The sequence below is a fragment of the Nicotiana sylvestris genome, chromosome 7 (genome assembly GCF_000393655.2).
Source record: "Nicotiana sylvestris chromosome 7, ASM39365v2, whole genome shotgun sequence".
Taxonomy (NCBI): Eukaryota; Viridiplantae; Streptophyta; class Magnoliopsida; order Solanales; family Solanaceae; genus Nicotiana; species Nicotiana sylvestris.
Genome location: NC_091063.1, coordinates 20,830,852 through 20,855,536, shown reverse-complemented (window position 1 = coordinate 20,855,536; position 24,685 = coordinate 20,830,852). Strand labels below are relative to the sequence as shown.

Sequence of the window (24,685 nt, the reverse complement as noted above, 5' to 3'; positions counted from 1 at the left end):
TATTAAAGTAATTTCCAAACCCTAAATACAAGTTTCCTAAAATCCATCCCCGGGCCCACGTGCCCGAATTCTGGAAATTTTTTAGGGAAGTTGTTACCCATAACCTAAGGATCAAGAATATGTGATTTTTACTTTATTCCATAACAAATTTCATGGTAAAATCTTGTTTTTATCAAAACCCTAGGTTTTACTCTAATCCCATGATCTTCACTAATTTTTTTGTGTGTTAATCTACCTATAAACCAAATATTGAACTCATATTAAGTAGAAGTAACTTACCTTACAAGTGCTAGGTTGAAATCCCTCTTTAGAAGCTCCCAAATCGCCCAAATAATGAATGAAATATGTCAAAAATGACACATTTCCGTATTAAATGAAGGCACAACGATTTCCGCACCTGCGGGCTCGCTTTTGCGATAGAACGTCCGCTTCTGCGGAGTTGGGTTGGGCTGGCTGGGACCGCTTCTGCGGTCTGGGGGCTGCTCCTACGGTTTCGCTTCTACGGAAGATGAGCCACATTTGCGGTTCCTGAGCTCCTCCCCTTGGCCGCACCTGCGAAGGCTCGACCGCTTCTGCAATCTCGACCTGTGGCTGACCAACCGCAGGTGCGATTATGATAGATACCAGGAGATTCAGCTCCTTCCAATACTTTTCAACTCCACTCGAGCCTCGTCCGATTGATGCTCGGGGCCCCTAGGCCCCGCTCGAACCTACCGACAAGTTTGAAATCATAAAATGGACTGGCTCGAACCCTCAAAACGCCCGAAGCAACGGTAAATCTAAGAATCACCCCCAATACCAATTGATCCAAACTTATGAACTTCAAGTTCTTTAATTTACATCCAATGCGACGAAACACACTTATACTACTTGGATTGACACCAAATTTTGCGTGCAAGTCTTAAATAACAATACGGAACTATTCCCGATCTCGGAACTCTGTTCAGACCTCAATAACATAAAAACCTGTTCCAAACCAAATATTTAAGAACTTCAAAATCCTTAAGGAATCAACTTTCATTGTTAGGCGCCAAAACGCTCCCAGGCCATCCAAAACCCGATCCGGACATACGCCCAAGTCCGAAATTATCATACGAACCTGTTGGAACCTTCAAATTCGAATTCTGAGGTCGTTTACTCAAAATGGTGACCGAAGTCAAACTTGGCCTTTGGAAGCAAGTATTCCGGTTTTAACCCAAATTCTTCCAAATACCGAATCAACCATTCCCACAAGTCATAAATCAGTAAAGGCAAGTATGGAAAGTCTTATCTAGGGGAACGAGGTTCTAAAAAGCAAAATGAGCAGTTAGGTCGTTACATTCTCCACCTCTTAAACAAACGTTCGTCCTCCAACGAGTTTAGATTCATACCTGAAGTGCCGAATCGTGGATATATGCTCTGCATGTCCTCCTCGAACTCCCAGGTCACCTCCTCGACTGGTTGGCCTATCCACTGGACCTTTACCACAGAAATCCTCTTGGATCTCAACGGGTGATCCTGCCTATGAATAATGGCAACTGGTTCTTCCTCATAACCCAAACTCTCATCCAGCTGAATAGTACTGAAGTCTAACACATGGGACAAGTTGGCGTGATACTTCTGCAACATAGATACGTGAAAAACTGGATGAACTCCCGATAGGCTGGGAGGTAAATCAAGATCATAAGCAACCTCCCCAACTCGTCTCAAAACTTCAAATGGGCCAATAAACCTTGGGCTAAACTTACCTTTCTTCCCGAATTTCATAATACCCTTCATCGGCAAGACTTTCAAGAGAACCTTCTCGCTAACCATGAATGATACATCGCGCGCCTTCTGATCCGCGTAACTCTTCTGTCTGGACTGAGTTGTGCGGAGCCTTTCTTGAATCAACTTTACCTTTTCTAAGGCATCTTTTACCAAATTTGTGCCATACAACTTAGCCTCACCGGGCTCAAACCACTCGATAGGAGAACGACATCGCCAGCCATATAAAGCCTCAAATGGAGCCATCTCGATGCTGGGCTGATAACAGTTATTGTAAGCAAACTCAGTCAAAGGCAGGAACTGATCCCACTGTCCTCCAAAGTCAATCACACATGCTCTAAGCATGTCCTCCGAAATTTGAACTGTCCGCTACGACTGTCCGTCTGTTTGAGGATGGAATGCTGTGCTGATCTCTACACAAGTTCCCAACTCACTTTGAACAGTTCTCCAGAAATGTGAAGTGAACTGAGGGCCTCTATGTGATATGATGGAAACGGGGAAACCATGCAACCGAACTATGTCCCGAATGTAGATCTGTGCCAAACTCTCCGAAGTATAAGTAGTAACCACTGGAATAAAGTGTGCTGACTTGGTCAACCTGTCGACAATGACCCAAACTGCATCAAACTTCCGCAATGTCCGCGGCAACCCGACTACAAAGTGCATAGTAATGCGCTCCCACTTCCACTCAGGTATAAGAATCTGCTGCAGTAGGCCCCCTGGCCTCTGGTGCTCATACTTAACCTGCTGACAATTCAAACACCGAGCCACATACTTAACTATGTCTTTCTTCATCCGCCACCACTAATAATGATGTCTCAAATCACGATACATCTTCATAGCACCTGGATGAATGGAATACCGTGAACTATGTGCCTCCTCTAGAATCCTCTCCCTCAAGCTATGAACATTAGGAACACATAGGCAACCCTAGAGTCGCATAACACCAGCCTCGCCAATAGAAATCTCCTTTGCACTACCCTGCAACACCGTCTCTCTGAGAATTGCCAAATGCGGATCATCGAACTGCCAAGCCTTTATCTGCCCCAAAAGTGAAGACTAAGCAACAACACACACACGGACTCGACTGGGCTCTGAAATGTCCAACCTCACAAGTCTATTAGCCAAGGACTAAATGTCCAAAGCTAGTGGCCTCTCCTCCACTGAAATGAATGCCAAGCTACCCATGCTTTCTACTTTCCTACTCAAGGCATCCGCGACCACATTTGCCTTGCCCGGATGATAAAGAATGGTTATGTTACAATCTTTTAGTAACTCAAGCCATCTACGCTGCCTCAAATTAAGATCACTCTACTTGAACAAATGCTGTAAGCTACGGTGATCAGTGTAAACCTCACAGGATACCCCATACAGATAATGCCTCCATATCTTAAGAGCATGAACAATCGCTGCTAACTCCAGGTCGTGCACATGGTAGTTCTTCTCATGAATCTTCAGTTAACGTGAAGCATATACAATAACTCGCCCATCCTGCATCAACACATATCCCAAGCCGATGCGTAAAGCATCATAATACACCGTATACATCCCCGAACCGGAAGGCAACACAAGAACCAATGCTATATTCAAAGCTGTCTTGATCTTCTGAAAGATCGTCTCACAATCATCGGACCAATGAAAAGGAGCACTCTTCTGGGTCAATTTAGTCAGAGGTGATGCAATAGATGAAAAGCCATGCACGAATCGACGGTAATAACCTGCTAACCCCAGGAAACTCTTGATCTCGATCACTAAAGTAGGACATGGCCAACTCTGAACTGCCTCAATCTTCTTTGGATCCACCTTAATACCCTCTCTTGACACAATATGCCCTATGAATGCCACTGAACCTAGCCAAAACTCACATTTGGAGAACTTAGCATATAGCTTCTGCTCTCGCAAGGTCTAAAGCACTACTCTCAAATGCTGCTCGTGCTCTCCCAAGCTACGTGAGTATATCAAGATGTCGTCAATGAATATGATAACAAAAGAATCAATATAAGGTATGAATACCCTGTTCATCAAGTCCATAAACGCTGCTGGGGCATTAGTCAAGCCAAAAGACATCACCAGAAACTCATAATGACCACATCTGGCACGGAAAGCAGTCTTCGGAACATCTAAACCCCAAATCTTCATCTGATGGTACCCTGATCTTAAGTCAATCTTAGAGAACACCCTAGCACCCTGCAACTAGTCGAACAAATCATCAATAAGCGGCAACGGGTACTTGTTCTTGATGGTAGCCTTATTCAACTGGCAGTAATCAATGCATATCCGCATGGTCCCATCCTTCTTCTTAACAAATAACATTGGTGCACCCCAAGGTGACACACTCGGTCTAACAAACCTCTTCGCTAACAACTCCTCAAGCTGCTCCTTTAATTCCTTCAACTCTTTCGGGGCCATACGGTATGGTGGAATAGATATAGGCTAGGTATATGGAGCCAAATCAATACAGAAATCAATATCACGATTCGGTGTCATGCCAGGAAGGTCAGAAGGAAATACATCGGCGAACTCTCGGACTATTAGTACTGAATTAATTGTCAAAGACTCTGAGGTGGTGTCCCGAACATAGGCTAGATATGCCAAACAACCCTTCTCGATCATATGCCGAGCCTTTAGAAAATAGATCACCCGACTAGATGTACTAAGTGAGGAACCCTTCCACTCCAACCTTGGTAACCTGGCATCGCTAAAATAATAGTCTTGGCATGGCAGTCTAGGACGACGTGGTATGGGGATAACCAATCCATGCCCAGGATGACCTCAAAGTCGGTCATATCAAGCAACATGAGATCTTCTCTAGTCTCGAAATCATAGAATGTGACCATACAAGACCGATAGATGTGATCCACAACCATAGAATCTCCCGGAGGAGTGGACACATGAACGGGAGTACCCAAGGACTCACGAGGAATATCCAGAAAATGAGCAAACAGAGATGACACATATGAATTGGTAGACCCTAGATCAAATAGCACTAAAGCATCTCTACCGCAGACGGAAATAATACAAGTGATAATGACATCTAAGGCCAATGCATCTGGTCTGGTCGGAAAGGCATAGAATCTGGCTGGAGCGCCGCCTGGCTGGCCTCCACCTGACTGAGTAGTAGCTGGCTGACCTCTCTTTGTATGGCCTCCACCTCTAGGACGGCCCCTACCAGTCTATCCCCCGCCTCTAGGCGGCTGGGCAATCGGTGCTGTAATCATAGGCTGCTGACTCTGATGTACTGCCTTGCCCCGAAGCCTGGGGCAGTATCTCCTCATATGACCAAGGTCTCCGCACTCAAAATAACCCCGCGGTGCAGCGACATGCCGCCCTGATGTCTGATCCTGATGACCTGTAGACCCACTGGAAGAAGCCTGAATAGCCGGTGGACGATATGGACTCTCCAGCATAGTACTGAAATAGAAACTAGAAGAACCCTGAGGACCTGAATACCCACTAGAGGAACCCTGAATAGTTGGCAGGCGGTAAAAACTCTCTGGTATGGCACTAAAATATGGGCGTGATGGAGCACCTCGAGGAGGTGGTGGTGTTGAATATAGGGGCCTGCTAGGCTGACCCTTCCCAAACTGACCTCTTCCCCTAGCTGGGGCACCACTAAACTCTCCGGAGAATCTAGCCCTCTTGTCCTGCTACATCTGCTCCCTACCTCTCAGATGGTAGCCCTCAATCCTCCGAGCATTATCTACCACTAGCTGATAAGGAGTCCCCATCTCAACCTCTCGGGCCATGTTGGCCCTAATGCTAGAATTCAACCCTGCAATGAACCTCTGTACCCTCTCTGCATCAGTAGGAAGTATCAACAGTGCATGGCAGGATAACTTAGAAAACCTCACCTTATAGTCGGTCACTAACATCTGACCCTGCTCAAGTTGCTCAAACTAATACCGCAGCTCTTTCCTCTTAGAGGGTGGAATATACCTGTTTAGGAATAACTATGTGAACTGACCCCAAGTGATGGGAGGAGAACCTGCTGGCCTGCCAAGATTATAAGACTGAAGTCAACCCCATGAGACTCCAATATCCTCATGTTGTGCAGTTTGTCCCTGCACTTATCAATGAAATCCTTGGCATCCTTATGACGCTTACCCCCGAAGATAGGAAGGTGTAGCCTAGTCCATCTGTCCAATAACTTCTGCGGATCGCCATCCACAGCTGGTCTGGGCTCGGGTACCACTGCAGCTAGTGGCTGAGCCCCATCTGCGGGTAGTGCACCCAGAGTCTGATACACTACAGCTACATGACCAGGAGCCTAGGCAGTAGGGGTCTGTGTTTCCCCTCCTACTTGGGATGTAGCTGGATCTGCTGGAAATAAACCAGCCTGAGTCATGGTGTCCATGAACCGCAACATACGGCCCATGACCTCTTGGAAACCTGGTACTGTCATGAAGTCCGCCGGGTAGGCTCAGCTACGAGCACCTCGCCCTGCTCCTCAATGATAGGATCCCCGTAGGATCCGTCGGTGGTGCTACGGGGATAGCTCTAGGATGACCTCGTCCCCTACCTCGGGCCGGTTCCCTTTACCGGCCTCTGCCTCGGCCTCTAGCAATAGGGGGAGCAGTTCCTCCTAGGTCTCAAACATCTGCCGTGCGCGTCCTCACCATTTGTGATAAAATAGAAGAAGGAAATTTAGTATACCATCAATTGCATGATAGGAAATGAATAAAGAGTAGTTTCCTAACACCCTATAGCCTCTCCAAGATAAATACAGATGTCTCCGTACCGATCCACAAGACTCTATTAGGTTTGCCCATGACTTGTGAGACCTACGTGAACGTAGTGCTCTGATACCATGTTGTCACGACCCAAATTCCATTATAGGTCATGATGGCGCCCAATACCGTTGTCAGGCAAGTCAATCCTAATTAACTAGTGAGTTCTCAATTATTTTATTTAAACATTTCTAACATTCACTTAACTTATATTTTAACAGATCGAAAATCAACAATTTCATAATAATAGAAATGCAACCCAAAAATAAATGTCTATAGTGTATGCCAGGAACTAGTGTCACAAGTACTAGGGCAACTAGTAGAATATATAAAATACCACTGTCCTACTACCTGAAACACGATAGACAATACATAACCAACAACAAAAGAAAAGAACTTCGGTATGCTGCAGAACGACTCAGAAGGGGTAGCTCACCGTGGGATCTCGATCAGGAATCAGGAACACGCGCCGGAGGGGTAACTAGATGCACCTGCCTTAGATCCTGTACAGTTAAGTAAAGAAATATAGTATGATTACATAAACAATATGTACCCAGCAAGTATCCAGTCTAAACTCGAAGAAGTAGTGACGAGGGGTCGACTTGACACTTACTAAAGTCAATATCAATAATAATACATAAGGCTTACACTAAGCATTATTAGCATCAATATAATAACAAATCTCAGAATTTAGGAGAAAACAATATATCAATTTCAGTCACGCCATATAATAATTTGAACTTCAAAGCATTTAAACAGAGTAAATCATGGATTTATTTCCATATAAATATCATGCGCACATTATGCCGAGGTCATACGGCCCAGTCCAGCATAATAATAACTGTGCACTGCTAGAGGATCGAATGGCGTGAACCATAGATGCATCTATTTCTACCGAGGTGATCAGCCTGATCCACAAATATCAATTATTATCAAGAAGGCACATAAATGCGCATTTATAGTCAGATAATTTCAAACAAGTTCTCAAGTAAGTGCATACGTTCGTTTATATTTATTTTAAATCCCTCGCATGTCCTAAGTGATCTCATTAGCAAGTAAGAACATAAGCATTTGCAAATATGGCATGATACGGGTCCTAAACTACCCGGACAATTAGCATAATAGTAGCTACGCACAGACTCTTATCACCACGCACGTACGTAGCCCCCACAGACAATCACATACATTTATTAGATTCACCTAGGGGTTTATTTCTCTCTTACGAGGTTATAAAGGAGACTCACCTCGCTCCAAAGCTTACTTCCAATATCAAGAACGTGCTCAAACCCTCAATTTGGAGCCGAACGATCCAAAGCTAATTAAATAGGGTAAGAACTAGTCAATACAAGCTCAAGTGTTCATATTCTAACTATTAAAGTAATTTTTCAACCCTAAATACAAGTTTCCTAAAAATCATCCCCGGGCCCACGTGCCCGTATTCCGGAAATATTTGAAGGAAGTTGTTACCCATAACCTAAGAATCAAGAATATGTGATTTTTACTTTATTCCATAACAAATTTCGTGGTAAAATCTTATTTTTATCAAAACCCTAGGTTTTACTCTAATCCCATGATCTTTATTATTTTTTGTATGTGTTAATCTACCCATAAACCAAGTATTGAACTCACATTAAGTAGAAGTAACTTAACTTACAAATGCTAGGTTTAAATTCCTCTTTGGAAGCTTCTAAATCGCCCAAACAATGAATGTAATGTGGCAAAATGACACATTCCCGTATTAAATAAAGGCACTGCCTTCAGCGATTTTTCCACTTGCAGTTAGGGAACCGCATCTGCGGTCTCGCTTCTGCTAGGGAACGTCCGCATCTGCGGAGTTGGGCTGGGCTGACTGGGACCGCTTCTGTAGTCTGGGGGCCGCTCCTGCGGTTTCGCTTCTGCGGAAGAGGAGCTGCAATTGCGGTTCCTGGGCTCCTCCCCTTAGCCGCACCTGCGAAGGCTCGACCGCTTCTGCGGTCTCGGACCTGCGGCTGAGCCACAGGTGCAGTTATGACAGATACCAGGAGCTTCAGCTCCTTCCAAAACTTTCCAACTCCACTCGAGCCTAGTCCGATTGATGCTCGGGGCCCCTGGGCCCCACCCAAACATACCGAGTAGTTTGAAATCATAAAACAGACTCGCTCGAACCCTTGGAATGCCCAAAACAATGCTAAATCTAAAAATCACCTCCTAAAACCAATTGATCCAAACTTATGAACTTCAAGTTCTTCAATTTACATCCAATGCGACGAAACATACTTACTCTACTCGGATTGACACCAAATTTTCCGTGCATGTCTTAAATGACAATATGGAACTATTCCTGGTCTCAGAACTCCGTTCGGACCTTGATAACACGAAAACCCACTCCAAACCAAATATTTAGGAACTTCAAAATCCTTAAGGAATCAACTTTCACTATGTGGCGCCAAAACGCTCCCGGGTCATCCAAAGCCCAATACGGATATACGCCCAAGTCCAAAATCATCATATGAACCTGTTGGAACATTCAAATTTGGATTCCGAGGTCTTTTACTCAAAAAGTTGACCGAAGTCAAACTTGGCCTTTTAAGCCAATCTTAAGGAACCAAGTGTTCCGATTTCAACCTGAACTCTTCCAAATCCCGAACCAACCATTCCCGCAAGTCATAAATAAGTAAAAGTAAGTACGGAAAGTCTTATCTAGGGGAACTGGGTTCTAAAAAGCAAAATGACCAGCTGGGTCGTTATATTGAGACTTTCGGATTAGCTGCCCTTTTGAGTTGTTCTACAACAGCTGGAGTTTCTCTTATGCTTTATTTTTTGTCTATTTCCTTTCAGACAGTAGGCTAGCATTTGATTTATATATTCTACTAGATTGACCACATATTTGTGACACCAGCTCTTGACACAAACGCTAGTAGACTTATGACTTTGGTTTTGTTTATATGACTTTGATTTGTATTCGTTGCTTCCACTTATTTATGTCAAAAATTGCAATCTTCTAGATTTTCTTAACAAATAGGAAAAGTCACCAGTTACTAATTTATTTAAAATGGGAATTTAATATTTGATCAGAGTCGACTTGCCTAAAAACGGTGTTGGGTGTCACCACGGCTTATAATGAAATTTGGGTCGTGACAGTGGGGGGAGGGGAGGGGGGACTGCTTGAATAGAAAATTGTGAAATGGGGGTCGCGTCTGTGGGGAAGGAAGAAGAAGGCACGCTTTTTTATATAGGTATAACGTGCATATATACCTCGCTATAGTATATCGTGGTATATACGCGCGCTATACCTTCCCACCCATTTTCAATTCAAATATAGCGCGGCTATTCACCGCACTATACCTTAACGGACAAACGTGCTGTTAAGGTATAGCGCGGTGAATAACCGCTCTAGATATAAAATTGTGCCCAGTATTTTTTTACCTATTATGGTCGCTTGGGTCCAAAAGAACCACAATTAAGTTTCGGACTCCAGCATAAGGCTCCAAATCCAATGTCTCATTATTGGATCTGTTGGATTGATTTTGAATTCATTTCTTGGGATGTGCTTTTGTGTGGTTCAAACGAATATAATGGTTATTTGCATGAGTCTTTGACTCTGACTGCTCACTAGTCAATAGTTCATTTTGGACCTTTAAAAATTTAGGAGGAGGAAATTAAAAGGATCACTTCTTATCTTTTGTTCTTAACACAGAAGATATGCGTGTCTCTTGACCCCCGAGGCGGATTTAGGATTTTAAGAGGATGAGTGCACTATCAGGGCAAATGTACATAGCCCTAAGAGTTGTCAACTGACCACCCTTTGTCGAAAAATTATACTGTATATATAGGTAAAATATAAGATTTTAATGGTACATAACTGATCATGCCCAACTATGCCTCCTAAGAGGTCTAGCGGTTGTTGCAAATATAATCTGATTTACAAGTTCGGAGTTGAATCCCACAGGGAATTAACCTATTAATCACAACCATTAGTTTCACAAGAATTCAAGTAATCAACCTTCAGAAATACTAAATATCGATTTGAGTGTTTACTAACTAAGAGAAGAGTAATTAAAATACAGTAATTTACAACTAACAGAGCAAATATTATAGACAAGATTTGGAAAAGTCTAGGGTTATGATTTCCCCTATTGTCGGAATCTTCCCCGCTACGTTTTCTATAAATTCGCGTAAATATTCTCTACCGGGCCGTATCTCTCTCTCTCTCTCTCTCTCTCTCTCTCGAGCAGCTACCATAATTTACTAGACATACTCTCTCGAACTACGCTAGTAAGCATTAATTCAACGCTCACTACGATTGCATCAAGGTTTCGTATCTCTAATCCCGCATTTAAACCCTTTGTATTGATCTCTCAAATACGTTAGGAGTGGTGTTGTTCAACAACTACCTAAATGTGTACTCTCTCTCTTGAGAAATATACACACTAAATAGGCTCAGTGCTAATTGAGAGCTCTTCAATCAACAACAACGAGAATATAGTTGAACAAATAGAGAAAAATCAAAGGCAAATCCATTATAAACGTAGTAGAAAATTATCCTCCAATAGGTTCCATCAAACCCTAGATTAGAAAGTTTAGCTACTCATAATCATACTAACAATCATGATAATAATTGAAAGTATTAAAATACAGATTAAGGAAGAATGGAAGATAAAAACTCTTGCGATTCGTTGCTTCTAAGTGTTCCCGTAACCTTTTTCCTCTCAAATAATGTCTAACCTCTAAGAAGTAGGTTAAGAATCCCTTTTATACATGTTGGGGGCGTGTAGGGTGGAAACTACCAAGTCATAGCCAAATTATGATGAAATCCATCCTTGGCCGTTTCGCTTGGCGCCAAGTTGGACACTAAAATTTTTCCTCTTTTGTGCTATTCTGCTATTGGCGTTTTGGTTGGTGCCTGGTGCCAACCTGGGCACCAAAAATCATACTCCCTCCAAATTATTCTGTTTTTACTTCACTTTGTATGCAAGCTTACCAAATCACTTTAAATTGCCTCCTACACATATAAATACCATTATTAAGCTCGAGTCACAAATATTCATACCAAAGTTAACAAAATTGAAGTATAATGCAAGGCAAATTACATGAAATAAACATGGATTTTTAGCCTAACATCACCACCCCGCACTTAAGCTCTTGCTCGTCCTCGATCAACTTAAAACCTTGCTAACCAAGCAATGCACGCAAGACATCATACAATGGAGGAACCTTTGGCAATTCAACATACTACACTTATGACCATATTTGATATAAACAATTAAGCCCTTGCATACGCATTCATACCTTCCCAACTTTTACATGTTGGAATATTAGTGACCAAATAAAAACACTCAAATAATGTAACGACCCGACTGGTCGTTTTAAGTATCTGCATTTCGCTCGGTAATTTAGAGCCAAACTCTATGTTTTAAAGCCTTTAGAGCCACATTCTAGCCTTCCTTTTTTTGCGTGCACAGTCCGGGTATTGACTCAGAAGGCTTATATGCAAAATGTTTTTTGATAAAAATAAGAATTTTTGCCTAAAAACTTAATTTTAGTTGATTGCAATCAACATTTTGAATAAATGGACCCAAAAATGTGTTTTGACAGTCCCGGTGAGTCCGTATTAAAATATGGGATCCGGGCGTATGCCCATAATCGAATTCCGAGGTCCCTAGCTTGAGTTATGAATTTTTATTGAAAATTAAAAGTCTAAAAAATCTAATGTTTTTAAGAATTGATTGAATGTTTGGCATTGTTGATTCCGGGTCCGTATTTTGGTTTCAGAGCCCGATACAGGTCCAATATAATATTTTTGACTTATCTGTAAAATTTGGTGGGAAGCGAAGTCGGTTTGACGTGATTTAGACGTCCAGTGGTAAAAATAGAGATTTCAAAGTTTTCTTGAAAATTTTATTTGATTTGGTGTCCAATTCATAGTTCTAGGTGTTATTTTAACGATTTGATCATACGAGCTAGTTCGTATGATGTTTTTACACTGGTGTGCACTTTTGGTTTGGAGTCCCGAGGGGTTTGGGTGTATTTTTGGATCATTGGTTGAGAGACTAGTAAAGTTAAGAAACTTGGGAGTTTGATCATGGTCAATATCGGGTTAAGACGACCTCTGTTCATTGTTTTGAGTGCGCGAGCAAGTCCGTAGTGTGTTTTATGATTGAAATTCATATAGGGTTTGTGTCCGAAAGATTCCGGATGAGTTTCGGATCATTTCGGAGAAGTTTGGGTTTTGCTGGTTTCTGGTGAGACACTGTTCATTCACAATAGCGAACCTTTTATGGAAATTGCAAAAATACTGTTCATTCGCAATTGCCAACCATTTGTGGCAATTGCGAAAACACTGTCCATTGGGAAATGCAAAGTTCTGTTCGCAAATACGACATCTGCAGCCTGTTAAGTGCTGAGATCCGAGTTTTTGCTTCATTTTTTCATATTTTTGAACCCTAGTCGAGGTGAGGCGGTTTTGAGAGGGATTTTCATGCCAAATCATTGGGTAAGTATCTTTAATCAATTTCCAACTATATTCATGACTTTTTACAAGATTTAACATCAAATTCATAGGAAAACTATGGAAAATTTTGGGGATTTTTTCAAAGTTTTGAAAAATGGAAATTTGAGATTTGAGAGTCGAATAAGACTCGGATTTGGAAACAAAGCACATATTTGAACTCGTGGGGCTATGGGTAGTCAAGTGCTACCTTTGGACCTGGGTTTTGACCGGACGGGCCCAAGGATTGACTTTTGTTGTCTTTTTAGAAATTGAATAAAAATCATAACTTTATTAATTGAAATTATTTTCTCTTGCATCGTGTGGTGTATTCAAGTCATCATTGGCTAGATTGAGTCGAGCGGAGGCGAATTTGTAGAGAAAAAGGCTAAGTTGAGTGTTGAGTTAGCCAGATCGAGGTAAGTGTTTTGCTAGTTTTGTTGAGGAAATTTTTCCTCCTATTTGTCATTGTTTGCTACATGCGGGGGTGATACATATATGAGGTGACGAGCGTATATGTATGTGCCAGGGTTAATCATGCTCGGGGGTGGATTATGTTATATTTGTGTTTGTATAATTTTGTGACATTCTGCTTAATGCCTTGTTTGACTCTTAGATATAAAGGACATAATAATAAATGATAGATATCAAGACTTAGTTTGTTATAACTTGATCAAACTTATTGGGAATTGTAAGAATGCATTGATGTGTTTAATAGGTCATCTCTATGCGAAATCATTACTACATTACTACAACCGAATTTCTTGAGATGCTATGCTCTATACTTGTGTTGTGGATCATTTATGGGATTCATGGAAGTATTTGAATAATACGGTTCTTGAGGATTGTTGAACTATTGTTGCCTTGGAAAGTTGTGATTTGGAATGTGTTTGGAATATCCGTTTAAGCACTCTCCTTGATGTTATTTGTGCTTCCTGCCTTATTTATCATTGATACTCATATGCTTGGTAAGAAAGAGTGTAAAGCACTAAGGGTGATGTCGTGCCATTGTTTGTACATTATCATGTGAGGGAGAGTATAAAGCACGAAGGGTGATGTCGTGCCATATGATTGAGAGTAAAAGCCCGAAGGGTGATGCCATGCCATATGATTGAGAGTAAAAGCACGAAGGGTGATGCCATTCCACAATATTGAGAGTAAAATCACGAATGGTGATGTCGTGCCATATCATTTGAGAGTAAAAACATGAAGGGTAATGCCGTGCCATTTCATTTGTATTGTTATGTTTGTATATTATGGTGAGGTCATGGCACGAAGGGTGTTTCTGTGCAGGTGAGGATGAGGGACATGCATTTTGATGTGATATCTGTTTCCCGTATATACGGTTGTACGGTAGGGGTGGGCGTTCGGTTGGTTCGGTTCAGTTTGAAGAAATTCGGTTCAGTTATTTGGTTTTCGGTTTTGTAAATATAGTAACCGAAACCGAACTGAAATAAGTTCAGTTCAGTTTGATTTTTTAATTTCAATTCGGTTTTTGGTTTGAACATTATCATATTGGGCTGGGCTTCTTCTGAGTAATAATTGGACTAATTTGTTGGGTTTTTCCTAAATTTTGGACTTTTTGAATGCGATAAGTCATAAATCTGTTCTTTTATTTACATAATCATAAACTATATATAGGCTAAGCCCATATATAACAAATACTACTACACTAGGCCCAATTTTACAAAGTTTAGTCTAAGCCTGGATTCTTTGAACTGGGAATGAGATGATAGAAAAAGGAGAAATTTATTGCATCAATTTAAACATTGATTTCTCAATCTGGTATGAGTTCCCTGTTACTCAAATCTAGTAACCAAAATCTGGTATGAGTTCCCTGTTACTCAAATCATCCTAATAAAAAGAGACCTTACAATTAATGCTGCTAACAAACATAACCAAAGGATGCTGCTAATTACACCTCTACTTGATACATACAATATCCCACAATCATACAAAACAAATATAAGCTAGGGAGTATGGATTAGTTACAACCAAAAGAGCACTACATTACATAACCAAAAAACCAAAAGAGTTATGCTGCTTTGCTGCCACTATTTGCAGCCATGAGAGAACAAAAAACTTAGAATCTATGCTACTTTGCTGCCATTATTTAGTACAAGCATATTACATAACCAAAAGAGTAATCCAAAAGTTAGAAAGTTTTCATGCTGCAGAAGTCTCAAAACTAGAGAAATAATTACATTAAGTAGCATGAAACAAGTGAAGTCTATTTACTGCAGCGTCACTTTTATTTAAGCGCCATGATCAAACCTTTGCAACAAAAGACATAATTATAGGTCAAAAACACAATTGATTTATAATAAAGTATATCAATGTTATATCTTCAAATATACAGAAGGCTATCAACTTACCACACATGGTACATGTTGCAACTATATGTCAATAATAGTTGAATTTTTTGCACTATTAGCCAAATCTAAGGAAAATATTGAAGAAAACTTTGTCATGCATCAATATTAAGTAAACTATTTGTAATATAATAAATGCAAAACACAAAATAATTACCAAGTTCTAGTTATTCCAGATACTCCAAGTCTTCCTCAACTTTAATAGGAATAGGTTCACTTCTAAGCCAATCTTGAAGACAAATAAGAGATTGCACCAGTTTAGGTGTCAACGAACTCCTGAACGGGTCAAGAATGCAACCTCCCATGCTGAATGCACATTCAGATGCAACACTTGAAATAGGAATGACTAACACATCATGAGCCATCTCTACAAGAATGGGAAATCTAGGCTCATTGATTTTCCACCACTTTAAGATTTTAAAGTCATCTGTTTCAGGCTCAAGATCTTTAGCAATATATCTTTCTAACTTTGATTTAGTACCTAAACCTCCGGTCACTTCCTTATGTTTCTCAAATTCCAATTTTGTTCTCATTGTTCCTCTTTTCAAAAAGCTACTATAACCACTGACAGTAGCTGTTGTGTTTCCAGATGAAGCAGATGATGTTCTTCTAAAATCAATTTTTTCCCTTCTTTTTCTCCAAACATCCTCATAATTGCAAAAGGAACATATTCAAGCTTGTTACGGGGATCCAAAATTGATGCAATAAAGATCATCTTGTTCATTTTTTCAGGTTCACCCCAATACTTGGCAAATTTTTCTTTCATTTTGTTTGCCATTTCTTTCAAACTAGTATCTTTATGTTCCATCCACTCTTTCAAAATAAGATCAAGCTCACAAATTTCAAGAAAATGCACATTTGAAGTGACATAAATAGAACCAGAGACCCTCAAAGTAAGCAAATAAAAAGCTTTAAGAAATTTTACTATTGTTCTCACATTATCCCAGTCAGCACTTGTGAGATCACCTGCACTAGTTCCATCTTCACATACATAGGTACGAAGATGATGCAACAATCCAGTATCAAAGAAACTATATTTGTCAAAGGCAAGCTCAAATTGTTGTGTTGTGTCTAACATCATGTATGTAGAGTTCCATCGAGTATAAACATCTAAGCATAATGATCTCTTGGAAGTTAGCTTTTGAGATTCACAACATTCTTTAAACTTTCTAATCCTAGCGGGAGATTGTCTAATGTATCTCACAACTTGTCTAACTTTTTTGATAGAAACACCAATTTCTTTCAACCTATCTTGTACAATGAGATTAAGTATGTGAGCCATACATCTAACATGCAGGTGTTTACCATTTATTATATTAGTTCCCCAAGTAGTTAATTATTTAGACACTTCTCTTAATGTGACATAATTGATCTACCATTATAGTAAATACATTTTCCAAACCCCAATCAAGCAAGCAATAGTAATAACCGATGCCATATCATCACCCTTATGACTAGAGATAGGACAAAAGTTTATTATCATTTTATGCAATTTCCAATCTCTGTCAATAAAGTAAGCAGTAAGACACATATAGTTTATTCTTTGTATAAAAGTCCAGGTATATGTTGTAAGACATATTTTAGGACGTGCTTCATTGAGGGACTTCTTCAAACTTTGTCTTTGTTCATAATAAAGTTCATAACAATCTCTTGTCAATGTTCTATGAGAAGGAATTTGAAATTGAGGCATTGTGACTCCCATAAACTTCTTAAATCCTTCCTTTTCAACAAAACTAAATGGCAGTTCATCCAAATTATCATTTGAGCTAAAGCTCTCCTACTAAGTGCTTGATCAGATTTCTAAGTGGTAAAACCCCCTTCATTTGCCCCATTTGAAATTGGTAGAAAACTGATTTGTGTTTGACTATTTTCCATGCTACGAGGCATTTTGGGACACTTAGTGATATGATTGTTCATTGATGTAGTACCATTACCTTTCGTAGCAGCAACATAAGTTTTTTGACAGTACTTATATTTTTCTCTTTTAGCTCCACTAGGATCATCATACTTCTCAAAATGATTCCAAGCATCAGATCTAGGTTGCATCACTTTCCTTTTCTTTGGAGGTTCATCAGGACTGTCTGGACTGAGACCTTCAGTATTAGGTATGCTATCATTTGAACCCCTACCTTCGCAGGCTTCGCTTACCCTACTTCCATTTTCTTCCATCTACAAAAGCGAATACAAGCAGAATAATAAAATACTGAGCGGTGAGCTTTTCTTATTTAATAACAAGTTAGAACCTCTCAACAACACTGAAACCAACAAATATTACAAGAAAATGGACATCAAATTCAAAAGTCAAGACTTCTTTCAACAATATACATGTTGCATGCACCTTTAAGTCTTTAAATACTAACTTTTAGCAGAAAAAAAAAGAAAAAATTTACTGAAACGAGAGAAAGAAGAGAAGATCGGCGAGGAGTAGAGGAAAGAGAACAAGAAAAGAAGAAATGAGAGAAATATAACAAAAATTAAGCTTACCGGCACAAGAAATTTGACGACAATGATGGATCTCTAGCGTATTTGGGAAAACCACCAGTGTATCAATGGAAGCCCTAGCGTATTTGGGGGGAGGAACTGCCGATAGAGAGATGATAAGGGAGAAGAAAAGCCCTAACCTACTTTGGGAACAGATTAAGAATGGGAAAAGAAAAGGAGCTGATGAGTGATGACCCTAGAGTATTTGGATTTTGGGCAATTGGGTTTGGGCTGGGCTGATTTTTATGGAACATAAAATTGGGCCTTAGCCTATATAGGTATGGAATATATAGTTTAAAGAATCCATGTACTAATAATTTGATTTTTCGGTTAACCGAAAAAAATAAATCAATAACCGACATTGAACCGAAAAACTGAATTTTATAAATTTTAAATTGACATCGACCTAAAAAACCAAATAACCGAAATCGAAATAAAAAAAAATCGGTTCGGTCGGTTTTTTCTGTTCGAACTAATATATGCCAACCCCTAGTTGTGCCCTTACCTTGAGTTGTTATTGTTGTATTTACATATTTGGGGTGACTTGTTGTTATTTTCATGTACATGACCTTTATCTCGATTGTTGTTGCACTGTTCATGTCTTTTACTTGCTTAACTTACAATTACCATGTCTATTTCTGAGTTTATATTATATGTTGTATCTATTCTGTTGCACTTTAGTATAAGCCTTCCACTATGCTAGTCATTCATGCTTTTACTTGTTAATTTTTAAAGAACATGTGTTTTACTCTTAATTGTTATATTTGCACTTAGGCCTCCAACATGCTAGTTAATATAAGTTGATATTTCCTGTTTTTCAATTGTTGTGGTTACTCACGTGCTTTCCGCTTAGTCCTTTATTGTGACCCACATGTGTAACCTTGTCCACGGTTGCTACTTGCATATTTCCTACTTAGAAGTTCCTATTATTGTGTTCTTGTGATATGGTTGGTTCTATTATACGATCACTTGGGAAAGATGAGTTGAACGCACGAGGGGTGTTGTCGTGCTAATTGAATTGTTACATAATTTCATTTATACATGGTGAGGATGAGACAAAAGCACGAAGGGTGTTACCGTACCATGTGATTTAACATTTTGACATTTTTGGCATATATCTCATACCAGGAAAGATTGTAAATATTCTATTGTGGTTCTTACAGTATTCATTATCTAACTCGCCGGGTTGTATTTGATACTTTTATCGGTTATTCTTTGAACTGATTTACTGTTTATTTAATGTATAGGTTATTTAAATAAGCATCTTTTTAACTAAAAGTCTCATCACTACTTCAACGAGGTTAGACAAAATACTTACCAGTACATGGGGTCGGTTGTACTGATATTGCACTTCTGCACATCCCGTGCAGATTTTGGAGCGGAGTTGCTGGTGATGTTGGGTGGTGATTCAGAAGATGTTCGTGCGTTTGGATATATCTGCCACTTATCCTAGGTAGTTTAGATTATTGTTAATCTGTTTATGTAATCTTCAAACAGAACGTGTATTTATTTGTATCCATTTTGAAGTTCCAAATCTTAGAAGCTCATGAGTTGTACTACCTGGTCTTGATAAATTTGTAAATGTTCAGTTATCTATTTTCTATCCTCTTATAATCTCAGTTGGGTGGTATTTTCTGTTAGTTGGCTTACCTAGTGGGTTGAGTTAGATCCCATCACGATTTTTGGTTTTTGGGTCGTGACAAGGTGGTATCAGAGCACTAGGTTCGTAGGTTCTACGATTCATGAGCAAGTGTCTAGCAGAGTCCTGCGGATCGGTATGATGACATTAATACCTATCTTCGGGAGGCTATAGGACATTTAGGAAAAAATTCCCTTTCTTCTTTCCTTATCGTGCAGCCTTGTTTCAGCTTGAAACCTATGACTTTGACTCTTCCTGATCGCTCATATGTGATGTTGTGCGCTCAGTATTCACTATGTGCCAACGATCGGTGATGGTAAAGATAGATTACGACGGGCTATGGATGCTTGATCATCATCACTATGTGTTGTCTAGACTCTGAAGCAGATTTAATGTTAAATCTTCTAGTCATCCATTTGTGGTGCAATGTAGGTTATAAGTCTGGTTGGTAGACGCAGATTTGGAAAGATTGGTTGGTGGCCTGGCTATTGTGATTATGGTAAGTTCATAGCAAGGTGTCAATATGAGTATAACTGGTGGGCCACCTTCTGCAGGATGAGTTTGGATCGTGTGTCTCATATGGGGTGTTCTATGTCTTCGAGCTAAGTGGTGGAGGCTGCAAATGACGATCGAATTGTAGGATCATGGGCCGTACAAATTTCGGAACCGAGAGCTTTCATGGTTATTTCTTTGAATGGGCATATATTAGTGAAACACGGGTTGCTCAACGCGTATTAGCTATGTATTGAAGATCAGAATAGGATGAGTGTGTCGCGCCCCCTTTTTACCCTACTCGCGGAGAGATGTCCGGGTTTCGACATTCCATGGGGTGCAGTGACTCATTTCCTTTTGGGAATTGGGTATTTGAAGAGTCGCCACCTAACGAATTATGGTGCGTTAGGACACCTAGAGTGATTAACTCTTGGGTTGGTCTGCATTACTAGAGATTAGGGTAAGGGCTCGAGATAACCTCGAGGGGAAGGTATTAAACACCCCTCTTGGTCCACAACTGTGGGTCCCGATCAAACTTATATTTACAAATTAGTCCATACAAATAGTTGAATCAAATAAGTACAACACGTTTGAACAAGTCAAGTAGTGAAATAAAAGTTGAACAAATTATAAAGGAAAGTGTTAAACAAGGAGAAGGTTTGGGGTAAAGGTGGGTCCTAGGTTGTTTATCCTATAGGATCACCCCCACGCAATGTCCGATAAACACTCCTTATTGAGGGGCTACACGTGGTATTAACGCGTAGTCATCATATCCCATGTCTACCCTTCCCGCCCCTTATTGGTCATGCAAAGCGAGTGTTGGTCACTGATTCCTATTGCGTGCTGCTACCCGTCCCTTCTTAATAGTTCCGGAGGGAGTTAGGACTTCTACCTATAGGCAATTCTAGACATACCCCTAAGGCTTTAAAGGCAAAAATCTAAGGCGACAATCAAATAAAAACATTTAGGACTTTCACATAAGTGGAGCAATTAAAGGCTCATAGTTTCCTCCGCAAACAAGCATACATGTAGCACGACTCAACCACAAGTAAGTTCTTTAGTAATCAGAGTCCTAAAGTAGAATTTCTAAGTGATTATGCTGGAATAATCACTTTCAAATACAGAAGTCACAACCTATTAGTTGCCTAAGATATTTTTTAAAAACTCATTAGAATTCAGAAATGTTGAGTGACAGAAACAGCTTCCGAGAAGTGCAAGTTTTTAAAATGCCCTAAGGCTTGCCTATATGCAGGACTGATATTTATGTTAATGCAGAAACAAAACTAGTTCAGAAATAGTCCCTTTTTAAATCTATAGACATGATATCTAATGAGATTATATCAGTTTTGAAAGGACTAATTTTAGAAAAGTTATTGCTTAATACGGCCAGTTTTGAGAAGTAAACTAGGCGAGGCACGATTGATCTATTGGGCTAATTAGAATTACCAGACAGAATTGCGATTTAGATCCCTATAGACATGATATCTAGGCATTTGCAGTAACATATGAAAGACTTACTAAATCGGAATTACATCCTATAGGCATGATATCTATACTTGAGTTGATTTAAAACATGATGGCTTGGAACCTGGAAACATGGTTTCTAACATGACAAATGTAGGATTTAAGAACATGGTTTGTATTTGATGCAAGTGACATTAAAAGTGAAGTCCTTACAGGCATGATTTCTATTATGAAATTAAAAGTGGAACCCTATAGGCATGATTCTACTATGCAAAAACAATCAGATTCAACAGGAATAAAAACCCTATAGGCATGTTTTCTATTATGCAAAAACAATCAGATTCAACAGGAATAAAACCCTATAGGCATGTTTTCTATCGAGTAAGGCAAGCAGATTTGAAAATAAATCCTAAAAAGAAGGATTTCTACCCAGGTTACCCCACAAAGTATACATCTACTCACCCTTTCACTAAATACCCCAAATATCTATTTACAAGTTATTACAAGCCAACAAATGAATTACATAAGTGAAATAGAAAATTAAGAAGCTGTTCTATAGAGAGTCTGCAATCAGGCCACAGTTACCCAAAACCTCCAATGGTCTTTCAAGCCTCATTTCCATAGACAAATCAGAGTCTAGGTACATCAAAGTTCCCTAAGGGTCTCAAGGACCCCGAGCAATGCTTACACCTAGACTTAATAGCCAAGCATTGAACCAGTGCAGTGTAAAAATCCAGCCTCAGTATGCGAGAGTTCCAAGGGTTCTCAAGAGTATCCCAAGGCAGTACACATATTAGAGGGGGCAGAACTTATTAACTAGGAGTAGAGTGAAAGTGCAGGACACATGTTTGAAAGACGTTTATTAAAGACTGGACTGAAAGGTCTATTTTGAAAGAAATTAGTAACAAAGGGGTTGCTCTGATGGTAAGCAACCTCCACTTCCAACCAAGAAGTTGTGAGTTCGAGTCACCCCAAGAACAAGGTGGGGAGTTCTTGGAGGGAAGGATGTCGAGAGTCTATTTGGAAACAGCCTCTCTACCCCAGGGTAGGGGTAAGGTCTGCGTACACACTACCCTCCCCAGACCCCACTAGTGCGATTATACTGAGTTGTTGAAAATAAGTTGGCTTAGTAAATAGAGTTCAAACATTTCAGGATAAGACCATATACAGTAAGTAAATGAATTCAGTAATCATACAGGGGTTAAGGGGTTTGGGGATACATAGATATTGACTGCAGACACCTGACCCCAGCAGGAGTATTAGGACTGGTTTGGACCTGCTCAGAGATAGTTTGACACTGGCATAATCACAAACCATTCATGGCATGCTTGAATCACACAAAGGGAATACATGAACTTAAAAAGGGGGGGGGGGTCATATTAGCATGCTTAACTACAAACTTCACAACAAAACCACAAGTGAAAGCAGGCTAGAAATAAAAGAAACTGAAACAAGAAGAGAAACATGTTGTTGTTGAGACTTTAATTAAACTAGGACATACCAGTGAAGATAAAAAGTAAGCAGAATGAAAGAACCAAGGAGTACAGATGATTAGCCTTAGCTTGTAGCCAGATAGTAGTAGTAGTAGAATAACACAAGGATTTTAAGTAAGAGAGGGGGGTTTTGAAAGCCAAGTGTGTGTGCTGTTTATGAAAGACTTAGAGTATTTATAGTTGAAAGTAGGTAGTGGAATAAGGTAAAAAAATCATAGTAGTATACTAGTTTAATAACTTAGAATCAATCATCTAGAGAATTAAGGAAGTACTTCCTTGAGTTAAGGGAGTCAAGGCCAAACGGGAAGATTCAATACCATATAAGGGAGGAAGGAAAATCACTGCATGATTAAATAAGGAAAGGGTCAAGATTCAGTAGGCATAAAGTAGTTAATTAGGACCAAATTCAGAAGGACCCAATTAAGGAAAGACTAAGTAAAACAAAGTACCATAGTAAATAAGGTAATGCAATCAGTTAATTCAAACAGACAAGTAGAATTCTAGGACTTTGAAGGAAGATCTTTCAATTACCAAAAGTTAAGGAAAAGCAGAATCAATCATGGGGAGTCATGATTCTGCACACCTCAACATATAAATAGAGACGATTGAACAGAAGTAGCAAACAAATAAGGTCGATTATATAGGCAGAAAGAAACAAAAGATGAGTAAACACAACCATGTAGAGGAGATGTAAATAGGCTAGAGATTCAGCAGAACATATTCGAAGCATGGTGACCACAAGAGATTAACAAGAATTAGGTAAACAGGCTAACACACAGAAACAAAGTAAAGGAAAGTCATGCTAACACAAAGAATAAAAGTGGAGAACATCATGCTAACACATAAAAGCAAAGTAAAGAAAATCAAGCTAACACACAGTGACAAGTAAAGAAAATCAGGCTAACATACAGAAACAAGTAAAGAAAATCATGCTAACTCACAGAAATAAGTAAAGAAAATCTTTAAGAAATTAGGGCTTTTTAACAGAGTTGAGTTAAAAAGCAGTAAGAACTTAGAATCGGTCGAGATAAACAAGGAAAAAGATTTAATCATAAAAAAATCAGACGAAACATGTGGAGAAAGAACTCCGAAAACCCTAGTTTTTCAAAGGGAGTAAAAATGGTTTAGAGTAGAAGATCTTTCAGAAGAAAGCTCGAGAATAAGCAAATCACAGAAGGAAATAGGCTTAAAGCATAAAAATAACATAGATATGAGAGATTTAGAAGAGAGTTAGGGTTTCAAAAAGAAACCCAAGTAAAAATCAAAAGAACCTATTGAAACTTCACCGATTGTGACATATAAGGTGTGAATTTTTCCCAAAATCACACCGAAGAACCCATAAGTAATAGAAAAAGAAACCCTAGGTCCAAATCGACATGGCCCAGGATCCTTTAAGGCCTTAGAGATGATGAGTAGGGTGATGAGAGAGCCATTGGAGGCTTGGGTTGAAAGGGATAGTCGTCGGAGATGACCAGAGATGGAGGGGAGTGGAGGAGTCTAGGGTTAGGTTTAAGAGAAGAGTGGAGATGAGAGAGCATCTGAAGGTGGCGGATTGGGGGAAATGAATTAGGTTTAGGGGTCTTTTGGAAATAAAAAAGGAAAGGAATTATTTGGACCGTTGATTTGGGAGATCAACGGTCAAAATTAAAACGGGTAGGTGGGTTCCGGTTTGGATAAGGGTTAATAGGTATGGGTTAGGTTTTTTAATTGTAAAATTGGGCTGAGAATTGGGGTCCTATTTGGCTATAATTGAAAGCCAAATTGGCTATAATTTAAATAGCCAGTTTTTCCTTATCTAATTTATA

At 39.6% G+C, this 24,685-nt stretch overlaps 1 protein-coding gene across 1 annotated transcript; it reads right to left on the bottom strand.

Annotated features, from left to right (window-relative positions):
• Positions 1-1,314: 1,314 nt before the first annotated feature.
• Positions 1,315-2,091, bottom strand: LOC138872827 (uncharacterized). Its single transcript, XM_070151245.1, has 2 exons — positions 1,879-2,091; positions 1,315-1,599 (listed from the first exon to the last, which is right to left on the bottom strand). The coding sequence occupies exons 1-2, from the start codon at positions 2,089-2,091 to the stop codon at positions 1,315-1,317; spliced, it is 498 nt and encodes a 165-aa protein (XP_070007346.1).
• Between the last annotated feature and the right edge of the window lie 22,594 nt (positions 2,092-24,685).

What these genes read in the sequence shown, in the direction of transcription:
- LOC138872827 (XM_070151245.1), bottom strand. Translation starts at nt 2,091, where the DNA reads ATGCTTAGAGCATGTGTGATTGACTTTGGAGGACAGTGGGATCAGTTC. An exon ending in TAAAAGATGCCTTAGAAAAG is followed by an intron (nt 1,600 to 1,878) that starts GTAAAGTTGATT and finishes TCTATGTTGCAG; the next exon opens with AAGTATCACGCCAACTTGTC.